The 15209-nt window shown below is 39.6% G+C and overlaps 3 protein-coding genes across 5 annotated transcripts in view; 1 reads left to right on the forward strand and 2 right to left on the reverse strand.

Annotated features, from left to right (window-relative positions):
* LOC118513984 overlaps nucleotides 1-15209 on the reverse strand; it is a 493738-nt gene that overhangs the window by 380006 nt on the left and 98523 nt on the right. The gene's annotated exons all lie outside the window — the stretch shown is intronic.
* The window catches only part of LOC118513762 (uncharacterized protein K02A2.6-like), an 86864-nt gene that overhangs the window by 30778 nt on the left and 40877 nt on the right, over nucleotides 1-15209 (forward strand). The window lies entirely within an intron of this gene.
* On the reverse strand, nucleotides 94-14232 carry LOC118513509. Of its 2 annotated transcripts, none has more exons than XM_036059373.1 (5): nucleotides 13668-14232; nucleotides 2557-2800; nucleotides 2056-2452; nucleotides 1605-1912; nucleotides 94-1543 (listed from the first exon to the last, which is right to left on the reverse strand). In XM_036059373.1, exons 3-5 carry the CDS (start codon nucleotides 2340-2342, stop codon nucleotides 276-278), a joined length of 1863 nt encoding a protein of 620 aa, XP_035915266.1. In that variant the 5' UTR covers nucleotides 2343-2452; nucleotides 2557-2800; nucleotides 13668-14232; the 3' UTR covers nucleotides 94-275. The 2 variants fall into 2 exon arrangements, with proteins under 2 accessions (XP_035915266.1, XP_035915257.1); XM_036059364.1 differs by lacking the exon at nucleotides 13668-14232 and having other exon boundaries at nucleotides 2557-2705; nucleotides 2765-3200.

Raw genomic sequence — 15209 nt, forward strand, 5'->3', positions numbered from 1 at the left:
CTTAAAAACTCGAAAAGCGCAAATGTGTCAAGGGGCATAACAAAAAGTGTAATACACAAACCGCATAACCGCAAAAAAGTAATAAAATGAAGCTTCAGTTTTCTTTTTATTTATATATTCAGTGAGACGTAGGCTTACAAAATTTCCTTAGCGCTTACCTTATGCTATTTGGTATTTAGTTTTAGCACATAGTTATATCACAAAAGAAACGCTAATATCATGATGAAAACAAAACGATGACGTGAACAAACAGATAATATATTCAATTAACAGTATCAGTTCTGGAAAGTGTGTAGCAAAGGGAATAACGCTATCGAATCAGGTTGTGGAGATACTCTAACAGGAAGTTGCAATAAAGATCGAGATGTTATGAATACAGGAACAAGCTTACATTTAACCGACCTATATGGCACTTCAACCCTACTTGTGGGAACGTTACATTTAACTTTAAATATGTAAATATCGATTGACGAAAGCTGTATGTCTGCTAACACATTGTCGTTGTCGGACACTGCATGAAATAGTTCCTCACAAGACTCTAAAAGATCACCTATTATGACAAACGAACTATCATTAGATTTTTTTACCTCTATCAACTTAACAATATTCCTCTCTTTAGTCAAAAACCACCTGTTCTGAAACTGTGTGTGGAGGGAAAAATCTTCGCTAATAAAAAATCTACCGTTTGCTTTTAGTTGTGGATATGATTGCACACGACCGTTATAGGCTTTGATTATGTGACGGCGCTCAATCAATCGGCCAGCAACCTGTTCAACGGTCTTGGTCCCCGATTTTACGCATTGTTTCACGAACCTCAAATTATTTTCGAATTCGTAGGCAGAAAACGAATCCAGTGGTCCTAACTTAAAAACTTCTTCTGCAATATGCTGGATATTATGCACATTGCTGATCAAGTTTGAGCGACCGTAATATTTCGCAAAGTGTCTGACGAATTCGTCCAGCATTATTTTTGCTACTGGCCAATGTCGCTGATGTTCTACTGATGAAAAAATTGTCAGTCCACAAAAATAGAATAAAAAATTATTGAAAGCTCCATCTTGCGAACAGAAATATTTCAATGAAACAACGCTTGTGTAGTGTAAAAATGTCCGATACTCGGCAGCTTTCCACAACGGCAATTTGTTTAGGGAACGTATTCTTCGGTTTATCTCAAAAGGAAGCCGTATTTTTGTCATGTATGTAGATACTGCTTCCTTCTGTCTAGGATAAACGTAAACAAAACGCTCGAACAAATTGGTCGTAAGCCCAACTAAAACTTTTTGGGTTGCACCCTCATCTGCTAAGTGGAGCCTATCTGATACAGGAAAACCTTCGACCATATCAAAGCCATCGATGTCCTCTAGTGGTGTACGCCATTCTTTATGGTGCAATGGATCTAGTCTCTGCCTAAACCCAGCATCCGTTCGTGGTTCTGCGTTTATGGAATCGAATATCATTTTCCTGCTGTCGGGTCCAACCTCAATTGAAGTGCCTACACATGTGCATTTTAAGCATCCATGTTTGGCGTTGAAGCTCATGGCAGCTAGATACAAAAATTAATTGTTGATTAAAATGATTTCAAATTTCTATTAAAATTAACATACCTTTCAAAGCGGCCCGCATTGGCGAATCGGCAATAAAGGCACGAAGTGAAAAGGAGATCTGCTTATCTCCAAACTTCAAACCTCTTCGCTGAAGATCATTTATTTCCTCAACTAGAGGTCTTAAAAATTCCTCCAAGCTACCCGGTTTTTTCGATCCTCCAAACGTTCCAACAATCATTGCTGGGTGCTTTAAAAGTTCAACAATTCTTATTTGAATTGGCCAAAGCTGCTTCCGGGAACTTTTAAAGAGTGGAAGTCCATCAATAGAGACATCCACCGTAAATGCGTCTACTTCTGGAACAACGTTTCTGAGAACAGAAATATATTCTAAGTTTTCAAATTCCAAATTATCTTATTCCGTTTTTGTATAGTATTAATTATATGAATCTTTTTCTGGCTATTAAATTCAAGATAAATTGTAAGAATAATTAACAAATTTAAAAAAACTTACTCAAAGTATTTTTCAAGAACATTTTCGATGCCATGATACCATAATTGGCCACCTTGTATCGGTTTAATAGCAGATCCAATCAGCGTTGGTGTTTTAAGAAGCGTTCGTTTTGTTTTAGGAACTTTGGCTTTGAAATATTTCCTTAAGATGGCAAGAAAACCTTCAATTAGGAAACGGGAAGCACGACCCTGTATCACTAGATGCACAAGCGCATCTTTCAAACTCAAATTTTGCATAAATGAGTACGGGTCCTTGGCATCAACAATTTCTTCAGCCGGATCATCCATCTCCTCGATTCCTTCATTGTTCTGGTCAGTAGTATCTGAAGGTGTTGCTGGACTTTGATGTACAGAACTATATCTTGTAAAAAGCGACTCAAGATCCTGTTGTGAGACTTCTGAAAATTACGATAGTTTGCAAATGATAATGAAAATTTAAAGCTTACATAAAGTTTATCTGTTAACTATGTACAAGAAGCATTTCTAAGTATTTTTTACTTACCCACTCCCAAATCCGGCCATCAGAAGTCGAAACAGTTTCTAGCGTGATGTTTAATTCATCAACACTTCTTCCGGCTTCCTCCAGCAATCGATTTCGCTTTTTGTAGAAATTCCCTGTTTGCTTTGAACGCTTAGACATGATGATTTAATCTGAAATAGTTTAATATTCAATAAAAAGGAACTAAATACTGTAAAATAGCCAATCTTACCTCTCTGGAAGTTGTTTTTATCGAACTGTCACAACACTGAAACCAAATTATTATGCAAAGAAGAATCGACAGTGAAGCACTAGAAGAATACTTGCGAGTAAACAGTGAACTTGAGAAAAAAACAATCAAGACAGGTGGTGAGAAAACAAATAGTCGTACGACATTACAGTTTATGGACCGCTGAGGTAGTTTGTATCATAGAGGTAGGGAGAAAAGCTTCAAAATTGAGTGATTTGAGAGGGGTTCTCATATTTTGTACCGCTGGAAACAGCTGTGCTTGGAGCGGGGAGCATCCAATACAGCAAAAGGAAAGAAAAAGAGAGCATGAGAACGAGTGCCGAGTACGCTCGCCGCTCACGCCCGGTCACTCAAGAAGGCTGAAACTCGAATGACTTTCAGCCCGAGTTTCAGCTTGCATGTTGCGCGACATCCTGTCAAGCGGGTAGTGCGCTACGAGTATTTGCGCTCCCGCCCGCTTGACAGGATGTCGCGCAACATGCAAGCTGAAACTCGGGCTGAAAGTCATTCGAGTTTCAGCCTTCTTGAGTGACCGGGCGTGAGCGGCGAGCGTACTCGGCACTTGTTCTCACCATATTCTCATGCTCTCTTTTTCTTTCCTTTCGCTGTATTGGATGCTCCCCGCTCCAAGCACAGCTGTTATGGATATAAAAGAGCAATTCTTAGAAACCTAGTTGCAAGGAGCAATTTACGATGCAATCGAACGTTTTATTCAGAATGTTTACAGCAGCTGGTCGATCAAAACAAAATATTGATTGCGTTTAACTAGCAGTGAAATTTGTACTGAAATTAGAAAAGGTATAAAAGTTATGAAAAACGAACGTGAAAAACTATACACACTTTCATTAGGTTGGGTACCTACCGACTATTTGGTTCACTGCACTAGTACGATCAAACACTTTCGCGCATGCGAATACACTTAAACTCGTTCAATAGCCACACGGTAAAGTTTATTTCACCAAAAACACTATAAAAGAATGATATTTGTATTTAAAATATAAAATTTTAAGCTTTATAATCCACTTTCATGCGCACCAAGCCAAGCCAAGTTGAAAACTGTTAATCTACCTGTGATCTGTCTGGTAAACCTTCTACCACAAGTGTGAATTTCCAACACATAGAACGAGAGAGCATTCAGGAGTAGCGTAGAGTGGTGGACTATGTGAGAGTGCGAGAGTGTGAGCCGAGCGCAAGGCGAAATTTTTCTAACACCTCAACGGAACGAGCGTTCCGGAATGGAGAGGGAAGGTAGTATCAAGGTGGAGTGTGGGGGTAGCTTATGCTCAGAAAGAATATTCGGCAAACACACTACTGGTGGAAGCGTTCAGGCATGAAGTGGGATTGCGGAGTGCGAGTAAGTTGCTCGATCGCTCGAAAGTGTGGGTCAGGGGTAGCGAGAGGCATCGAAATGAGTTACTCTCTGTCATGCGGGCGCTTGACAGGATGTCACGCAACATGCAAGCTGAAACTCGGGCTGAAAGTCATTCGAGTTTCAGCCTTCTTGAGTGACCGGGCGTGAGCGGCGAGCGTACTCGGCACTCGTTCTCATGCTCTCTTTTTCTTTCCGTTTGCTGTATTGGATGCTCCCCGCTCCAAGCACAGCTGTTATGGATATAAAAGAACAATTCTTAGAAACCTAGTTGCAAGGAGCAATTTACGATGCAATCGAACGGTTTATTCAGAATGTTTACAGCAGCTGGTCGATCAAAACAAAATATTCATTGCGTTTAACTAGCAGTGAAATTTGTACTGAAATTATTAAAAAAGGTATAAAAGTTATGAAAAACCGAACGTGAAAAACTATACACAATTTCATTAGGTTGGGTACCTACCGACTATTTGGTTCACTGCACTAGTACGATCAAACACTTTTGCGCATGCGAATACACTTAAACTCGTTCAATAGCCACACGGTAAAGTTTATTTCACCAAAAACACTATAAAAGAATGATATTTATATTTAAAATATAAAATTTTAAGCTTCATAATCCACTTTCATGCGCACCAAGCCAAGCCAAGTTGAAAACTGTTTATCTACCTGTGATCTGTCTGGTTAACATTCTACCACATGTGTGAATTTCCAACACATAGAACGAGAGAGCATTCAGGAGTAGCGTAGAGTGGTGGACTATGTGAGAGTGCGAGAGTGTGAGCCGAGCGCAAGGCGAAATTTTTCTAACACCTCAACGGAACGAGCGTTCCGGAATGGAGAGGGAAGGTAGTATCAAGGTGGAGTGTGAGGGTAGCTTATGCTCAGGAAGAATATTCGGCAAACACACTACTGGTGGAAGCGTTCAGGCATGAAGTGGGATTGCGGAGTGCGAGTAAGTTGCGCGATCGCTCGAAAGTGTGGGTCAGGGGAAGCGAGAGGCATCAGTATGAGTTACTCTCTGTCATGCGGGCTGGGTACGCAATAGCACACGAGAGCGATGACCACTTATCTGCCTTTAGAAATAATTCGTAAGGACGCTTCCGTAATAATTTCTATAGGAGTGAACGATGTACTAGAATGTATAGAATTATTATACTTGTGCACAGACATAACTATTAGATCTGAGAGTTGTACGTGAGGAGGTTCTGATTTATGACTTCGATAAATTTCGAGTAAAGTAGAAAGGAATCTCTCTACAATACCATTCATTTCACTTCTTCCTGTAGCGGTCACACAGGGAGTGATATGCTCTAAATTAAAAAAGTCAGTAACTTCCCTGGAGTTAAATGACTTCTCTCCATCTATTACTATTATGTCTGGTGGTTTATGTTTTAATACAATCTCCTTTAATGCTGGGAAAACATCGATGATGCCCCTGGACTCAATCCTTACCACTTGTGCATACTTGGAAAATTTATCAACACATGTAAGAAAATAATTGTTCTCTAGGAACATTATATCAAAATGCATAATTTCGAAGGGTGCTTTTGGCACAGGTGTTTTTTGCATCGGTGGATTGGGTGGGTTTCTGTCGTATTTGCACTCGTTACAGACACGACAGTTCCGTATAAAATATTTTATTTGTGCATTCATCTTAGGAAAATAATATTTTTTAAATATTTGTGCTTTATTTTCCTCTATTCCCCGATGTGCTCTGTTATGTTCCTTTTGAATAACATCTATTTGATCGTTGGTGTTTGGTACGTTTTCCAATATCCTTTGAGTATATCGGATTTTTAACATATTTTGTCTTCCAAAGTTTTTATTGTATACCTCTTGTAGTTTCCCCATTATAGATTCGCTGGTTAATAAACCATTAAGTTTCGAAGGATCGAAATTAGTTTTTAAGACATTGAGTAATGTTTGTTCACTTGTATTTGAAATCATCATTTTGATTCGTTTGAAGTTCGGGAATGGTTCAGTTGTCTGAATATCTCCAATTCCCTCTTCAAGGATAACTTGATGCCTGAATACATTCAAAGGCGCTTCAGTTGATGGAATGAAGAAATCATCGCTGTCATTAGCTGAATGTTATGTTGCTGTCATGGAGTATACCATTCGACTTAAGGCATCCGCGACTACATTAGTTTTCCCTGGCTTGTATAAAATCTCGTAATCGTGTTCTTCTAGATATGCTTTCCATCGTTTTAGCTTGGCATTAGTATTTCTTTGAGAAAGTGTAAATGTGAGCGGTTGATGGTCTGTCAGTATCTTAAATTTAGCTCCATACAGATAATTTCTAAATGTTTTCAGTGCCCATATAATTTCCTTTTCAGGAACAGAGTACGATTCTTCGGCTCTGGTTAAAGATCATGATCCAAAATGAATAGGTCTATCTTTTCCTAATTCTCCTTGCGATAAAACCGCTCTAATGGCGTAATCAGAAGCATCCGTTGTTAAAATGAATGGTTCACTGTAATCTGGATATATCAAAACGACAGAAGAGGATAAAATATTTTTCATTTTTTCATAACATACGATCTGCGCTGGTACAAGCGATATTCTTGTACTGCATTGCATTTTCTCACCTCGTAACATATTAGTAAGTGGTTTGGCAATTTTCGCAAAATCCTTAATAAATCTCCTATAGTAGCCCATTAATCCCAAAAAAGATCTTAGCTCTTTAACAGTTTTGGGAATTGGAAACAGTTTGATGGCTTCTATTTTCTTGGTATTAGGTCTTATTCCATCACATGATATGATGTGGCCTAGAAATTCTATTTCTTTGTGGAGGAATTCTGATTTGTCTAACTGGACCTTAAGATTAGCAGAATCTAAAGTTTTCAAATTTTTTTCTAAATTCAGTAGATGTTCTTCTACCGACTTACCAAATACGATTACTTCATCCATGTATATATAACATATTTTTCCAATATGTTCTCTAAGAACATCGTCTATAGCACGCTGAAATATAACTGGAGCGTTTTTCAAACCAAATGGCATTCTTACGAACTCGTATTTACCATTATTTATAGAAAATGCAGTTTTTTCAATGTCATCTTCATTCATTTTTATTTGATGGAATCCTGAGGTAAGATCCAGAGTTGAAAAATACTTTTGCCCTTTCATTTGTTCTAGGACATATGTTATTTCGACCATAGGGTAACGATCGCTAATAGTTTTTTCATTTATCTTTCTATAATCAATTACCATTCTAAATTTTTTCTGACCTGACGCATCCTCCTTTTTTGTACTATCCAGACTGGGGATGTCCAAGCTGATCGGGATGGTCTAATTACACCTGTTTCTAAAAGAGTTTTTATTTGTTTGTTTACCTCGCTTGTGTATGCCGCAGGATAAGGATACACTTTTTGATGGACGGGAATACTGTCGGTGGTGTTAATTGTACATTCGACATTTGTAGTGCAGGTTAATGCTAAATCTGGTTCATGAAAAACGTGCTTATTCCTACACAGCACATCTGTCAGCATTTTCCTGTTAGTTTCATTTAAATGATTGGTACGAAAATCAAGTAAATGATTTTCCTTTTTATTTTCATAGGTAAGCAACGGTATTTTGAAAGGATAACCTTCATCCGTTATTATTGTAAGAACATCTGTTTTGAAACAAAGGTTAGCATCGAGTGTTTTAAGCATACTGGTGCCTATGATGCCAAGAAAGCATGGATGAAAATCATACATAACGAATTGAAACTTCAGGCTTGATTTTGGTTCAAAAAATGCTATGTCAATTGCTGAAGCTACTTTAAAAATTCCATTAGCACTTTTATTGGTACCACTAGAATAATCATACGGTTTAGATTTTTTGTAGGCTAAAGCTAATTTGGGTGAAATTAAATTGATATTTGATCCACAGTCTATTAAAAAGGGAAATTCTCCTTGTGTTGTCCGCAATGTGATGTAGGAGAGAAATGGTTTCACCACAGTACGGACCAATCTAAAAAATTAGTTTCTGGTTCGTTCCTGACAGCAGGGGTTACACTTGTTAGATTTGTTTCATTTAATGGTGGTGCCGTTTTATTACAAACGCACGTCTGCTCTGCTTTACATCAGACTCAAGAGAGAGCATTTATTTACATGAATATACATAATGTCCAGGTTGTACAAGTATCAACCATTTGACGTTTGTCGGTTAGTTCCTAACTGTCAGTTCGATCCACCAACACTCCTCCTCGAACTAAGCTACTAACACTCAACCAGTCCAATTTCCTGACGCAATTTACTTAATCTAACACGCGCTAGAGGCTTTGTTAACAAATCCGCCAACATCGTTTCCGTAGGACAATATGTTACGTTTATCATTTGTTTCTGTTGTAAATCGCGTACAAAGAAATAACGGGTTTCAATGTGTTTGCTTCGTCTCTCAATACGTTCGCTGTTTACCATTTTTATACAGCTCTGATTGTCTTCAAATACCTCAATCGGCTGTTCTATTACTACTCCTATTTCTTCTAGCAAATGTCTTGTCCATATCAGCTCTTGACAACCCTCAGCTAGTGCCATAAACTCTGCTTCAGTTGAACTTAAAGCAACGCAGGTTTGTTTTCGAGAACTCCAAGCTACTACTCCACCACCAAATAGAATCAAAAAACCAGAGTTTGATTTTCTAGAGTTGGTGTCGCTAGCCCAGTCGGCGTCTACGTACATTTGTACTTGATCATTTGTCGAACCTAGCTGTAACTTGTAATCAATGGTCGCATTCAGATACCGTAAAACTCTTTTCGCCTCTATCCAATCTTGTTGACTGGGTTTACTTGACTTTTGTGCCAAAATGGATGTACTTATGGTCTAGTATGAACTGCAATGTAAAGCAGACCGCCAATGAGACTCAGATAGTTCTTATTGTACGAGAAAGGCTCACAATCCTCCTCCTTCTGCTTTAAATAACCTAGCTCTATTGGTATCCGCGACGGTTTTGCATTTTCCAAGTTAAATATCTTTACAAGTTTCCTGATGTACTCTGATTGTCCTAACTTGTACCCTTTTTTACCTTTTACAACTTCAATTCCGTGAAAATTATGTATATCACCTTAGTTAGTCATTTTGAAATTGCTTTGTAAATGCTTCAAAATCGCCTAAAATTCACTGCATGTTTGAGTCATAATGATTAAATCATCTACGTAAATTAGAACATAAGCAAAAATATTCCCTTTTTTTCGGGTGTAGAGACAAGTATCTGAGTTGCACTGATTGAAGCCTATTGCTTTGAAAGTTTCATCAACCTTTTTGTGCCATACTCGCGCTGATTGTTTTAACCCGTACAAACTCCTCCTCAATCGACATACCGTGTCTTCATTGCCTGTAACGTACCCTTCAGGTTGCTTCATATAGATAGTTTCGGTTAAATTCCCGTTGAGATACGCATTCTTTACATCTACGTGTTTAACTACCATTTTCTTCTGGCAAGCTATAGTTAAAAGCACTCTGAAAGTATGCTGTTTCATTACCGGTGAAAAAAATTCGTCGTAGTTTGTTCCGAACTTTTGTGTGAATCCCTGCGCAACGAGTCTAGCTTTAAAGCGAAATGAACTTTTATCCTCATTTGCCTTGGTTTTAAAAACCCATTTGCAGCCAATGGCTTTAGAGCCTGATGGTAGTTTCACTAAATCCCAAGTATTATTTTCCAGAAGGGATTCATATTTCTCATTCATAGCCGCTCGCCATTTATCAGCATAATTACCATGTAAGGCTTCATTTACAGTACGTGGATCATGCATAATATCTCGACTTTCTGAATGATTCGCTACTAACCCGTGCAAATCTGGAAGATTTACCGGTTCTTCAACCACACCATCATCGTTATCAGACTGACGCTCTACTGTTTCTGGACCTGGTTTCTGGACTATGTAGTCGTTATAACGTCTCGGTAACGTATGTTGTCTTTCGTTTCGTCTTAATATTGGAGGGTTTGGATTTTCAATTACGGGATCGTATTCTAAGCTCACATACGTGATGCGTTCTGGAACGCTACTTGTCTCTACTTCTTTATTATGACTTCCACTTTCATTAATGAAAACAACGTCACGACTTCTAATTACATCCTTCTTTTCTGGATCAAAAAGTCTGTACGCTTTTGTGGTTTCGTCATACCCTAACAAGATAACCTCCTTAGACTTCCTATCCCACTTCAATCTCTTTTGCTTTGGAATATGTGCCATCGCCTTTGACCCAAACACACGAATGAGATTAAGATTAGGCTTCCGACCATACCATGCTTCTTCCGGAGTCAAACTATGTCCTTTTGTGGGTGATCGATTGATAAGATACTTGGCCGTTAGAACGGCTTCTGCCCAAAATGGCATAGATAAATTTGCATCGAATAGCATGCATCGCGCTTCTTCAACTATTGTTCTATTGAATCTTTCTGCAAGGCCATTTTGTTCTGGTGTATATTCTGTAGACGTTTGATGTTTAATCCCAAGCTCTCTCAATCGATTTTGGAACAAACGATTCACATACTCTTTCCCATTGTCGCTACGCAATATTTTTTTTTTACGCCCGGTCTCTCTCTCTGATATGGTACGAAACTGTTCAAAAGCCTCTAACACTTCCGTTTCTGACTTTTGTCGTAAGAAATAGACTGAATCTCGTCTTGTTTTGTCGTCTATGAATGATATGAAATATCTTTTTCATCCTAATGACGTTTCTTCCATTGGACCGCAAATATCTGAATGAACAATTTCTAAAATCTCCTCAGCACGACTACCTAACTTCGGGAAAGGCAAACGACATTGCTTCCCTTTTGCACACGTAACGCAATTTTCTGTTTTACCGCAATCAAAAGATATTCAAGAAGCTAATCCATCCTTTAACGTTTTTAAACTTTTCATATTGAGGTGTCCCATTCTTCTGTGCCACGTTACCGCGTCTACTGTTTTAGGTGTAACTGCCATTGAAAAATTACTTTTCTTTTGTTCTAATGGGAATAAGCCATTCGTAAGATCGTGACTGCCGGTTGCAATTATAACACCATTCGAATCAATCACTTTTACGCCTCTGTTAGAAAAATGAACCTCTTTGCCGCGTCGTACTATTTGACTAATCGATAATAAGTTGTTCGAAATTCCCGGAATGTACTTTACATTTTCTACCGTTGATTTTATAGAACTGCACTTCATCTTCAATCTAACAGTACCTTTCGAAATAACTTCCATGTCTTGCTTGTCCGCTGCTATGACAGTACCGCTTGACGCACATTCGTTTTCCAACAAATTTCGATTATTCGTAAAATGTTCAGACGCCCCGGAATCGAAATACCACGCATTATTGTCCACACGACTTATTGTTCCCATACTCAGCACGGCACTCAACGAAGAAGAATTCACCGCACAGTTTCGTGCAATATGGCCGAATTTGCCACATCGTCTACACTTCGGTCCCTTAGACAGCTTCGAAGTTCCGCCATTTTGTTGTCCCGGCGTCCACTTTTGCTTTGCCGCAACAAAAAACACAGCCTTCTCCGATGACGCGTTCGATGTGCCTTCCTGCAGCAACTTAGCTTTTATGATATCGCCAGTTATCGCTGTTCCGGAATTTTCTAGCGCCATTATCATCGGTTTGTATTCATCAGGTAACCCGGCCAGAAGCAACGTGCCAACCCACTCTTCAGTGATGTCGAAACCAATACCACGCAATTGATGTGCTGTACTCACTATGTCGTTCACAAAACTTTCCATAGACGCACACATTGCCAACGTTGTGTTTATAAGTTTCCGCAGAAGTCCCACTCGACGTGTTAGGCCTGTATCCTCGAATGCCGCTTCCAGCTTCTTCCACACCTCACGTGCTGTTTGAGCATCTTTCACGTGAACGTAGTTGATCGGGTCTAAAAGCAAAATGATTTTCGCTCTTGCTTTCCGGCACTTCTCCTTGTTCACCTTTGTTACATCCACCGGCTTCACCGCTTCCCACAGCTCTTCCAGCTCGAGAAAGGTTTCCACAGCAAACTTCCAAGTAGGCCAATTTTCGCGACCAAGTAGTCTTTCGATGGACGGAAGATTATTCGATGAACTCGTAGCCATTTTGCTTTTTGGAATCGGGTCTGGAATCGGGTCTGGGCCCATAACCTATTAGAAACGCACGTCTGCTCTGCTTTACATCAGACTCAAGAGAGAGCATTTATTTACATGAATGTACATAATGTCCAGGTTGTGCAAGTATCAACCATTTGACGTTTGTCGGTTAGTTCCTAACTGTCAGTTCGATCCACCAACACGTTTGGACATATTCAAGCGGAGCATTCACTGAATAGGTTTGCTTTTGCTGCCAAGGAGAAGATTGAGCTCCTTTTTGGTCATGTACCGGTCGATTGGCATAATTAATAGCATTCGATCGTAGGGATGGATCGACTTCCATCGGTTGAGGATAGTTTATTTTCTGTTGCGGTTTAAGATTCTGTTCTGGAAGATTGTATCGAGGTTGACTTGGACCAGGTTGATTATAGGTAGTTGTAGGAAAATGATATCCCTGTTGATAATGGTTTCCTTGGAAGTTTCGATATATTGGGGGTAGTGGTGGTGTTTGATGCACATTATTGTTATGGTAACTGTGCCGCTGGGGAGATGGTACGTGTAGATCTCTTGGTCTAGGTATTTAATTCGAACGAGTCTCACCCTTAAATGGTGCCGATCTCATGTTCATATTGCAGTATTCTAGGCAATAATTGAAAGCAGCATTTAAGTTGGGTGGACTATTATTTTTTAATAAAAAGCAAAGAGGACTTTCTAGACCTCTAATGAAGCAATCTAACGCTTTATCTCTAAAGTAAGAAGCGTGTGCTTCAGCATTGATAGAGTACTTCGGGTCGGTGTATATTTGGGTTATAATTGCACTTTGCAAATCGTTAACACGACTGAAGTAGCTGCTTAATGGCTCTGTTGCTTTTTTACTGATCCCAGTAAGTTCGTGATCAAGTGTTTTCAGTTCTCTTTTGTCTTTATAGTAGAGCAAAAGAGTGCTTTTAATGGATGACCAATCACCAGCTATTCCATTGGTATTAATAACTTCGGCTGCTTCGCCTTTAATTTTTCTTCTTATTGTTCCTTCGAGTATATGAAAAAAGGTGGAATCTCGTGGGACTCTAGCGTACATATGTAGAACCTTTTCTACTTCCATGACCCATGCCATTAATTCATTCGCCTTCCCTTCAAAGGTTGGGAGATCTCGTACATAGTCGGGAATTTTCCCAATGCTAACAAACTCGTCATAGCTCATAGTCTAGCAGGTGCAGAAGTAGTCATTCTATTTTTTTCGAAACAATTAAACCTTCTATCTTTCTTATCGTTCACCATATGACAATAATATTAATTTTTGTTCCCTTTTCACTTTTTTCACTGATCTAAACACTGATTATAACTCTTAACTGATTTCTATCAAATTTAACTTTCACTTTAATATCCTCACTTATGAATAATAATTTGTGAGCAATACGGCCAGGCCGTTCTTTATGAATAAAAAAAAAATTAAAAAATAATAATAATAATTTGTGACTCACGATACGACCAACAATGCTGCGCCAATGTTGAATCTCATGCTGCGTCCGATGACCGATGCTCGATGCTCTGGGTTGATCCGGTTTGGCACTGCCTACTGAGGACCCTTGGGCGTCTGTTCGGGAGACTTGTCCACGAATTGCTGGTCACGATGACGTCTTCCTCGTTGTCGTCGTGCGGGTTTCTTATAACTTTATATCACCTCACTTTTAGACTTGGAGGTCCCTATTCGGGCACCAGTTAACTTTTTCGAAAGATTTTCTTTCGGGTTACGACGTTCGGACGTGATTTTGCGGAGCAGAGAACTATGACCGTTTCAGTTGGCGGTTAGACGTAGAGTGGTTTATTTTCTAAGATTTTACAAAATATTTTGGGTCGGGAAGGAAGGATGTGGAAGGAACGAAAAACAACAAGAACAGGTAAGCGAAGGATCGTTGATGGTCCGAGGGTCGACGGCGATAACGGTTTTATCTCGGAATATGAATAATTATTTGTTTAGGACGGCGGAAGTGAAGGATCGCTTGAACGTGATCGTACTTGTTTTGAACGTTTGTTTACTCGTGCACGAGCAAGCTCTATTTCTGTAACCAGAAGGGCTAAGCAGTCATTAGTACCCCTGGCTTTACGAAAACCAATCTGGGTATTCGAGAGAAGGTTGTTTGATTCCAACCATTCTTCTAACCAAAAAAGAATCATCCTTTCAAGGAGTTTCCTCAGACACGACAGTAACGATATTGGCCGATACGAGTCGTGTCTTGATGGCGGTTTGCCAGGCTTCAAGATAGTGACAACTTTCACTTCTCTCCACTCTTGCGGGACGCTGTTGACCTCCAACATATTGTTGAGAATACTTAACAGACGTTTCCTCCCTATGTCAGGAAGATTTTGAAGCAATCTGCTACCAATCTGATCCAGACCTGGGGAGGAGATTTTGCTTGATAGGAGAGCAAGTGATAGCTCTACCATTGTGAACGGTGAATCCATCCTAGGGTCACTACCAGGCGCATGTTGTGTAAAGCTTTGCGCAGGAACAAAATCGGGACAAAGCTTGTGGGCAAATTCATACAGCCACTCATCAGAAAAGCTTTCGCTCTCATTGATGTTGTTGCTGTTTCACATCCTTCTAGCCATTCTCCAAAGCGAATTAAGTGAAGTGGCAGGGTCTAGATTATTGACATATCTACGCCAATAACCCTTTTTCTTCGCCTTCAACAGGTTTTTGCACGTTCTCTCCAGTCCTTTATATTGTTCATACAAGGGCCTCGAGCCCGTGTCCCGGAAGGCGTTAAATGCCTCACGCTTCTTGGTAAAAGCCGCTTGGCAATCCTTGCCCCACCAAGGAGTGGGAGGTTTTTTAAATGTCCTTGCTTGGTGGGAGCGCTTTGTTTGGGCCTCAAGGGCGCACTTGTTTATCAGTGAAACAAGTTTTTCGTACTCCTTCACAGGAGACAAATCTTCCAAGTCAAGAGAAAGCGAAGCGGCTATTAATTTGCCGTATCTCGTTCAGTCGATGTTCCTCGTTAAGTCACATTTAACGGGTGTTT

Source organism: Anopheles stephensi, chromosome X, assembly GCF_013141755.1.
Source record: "Anopheles stephensi strain Indian chromosome X, UCI_ANSTEP_V1.0, whole genome shotgun sequence".
Lineage (NCBI taxonomy): Eukaryota > Metazoa > Arthropoda > Insecta > Diptera > Culicidae > Anopheles > Anopheles stephensi.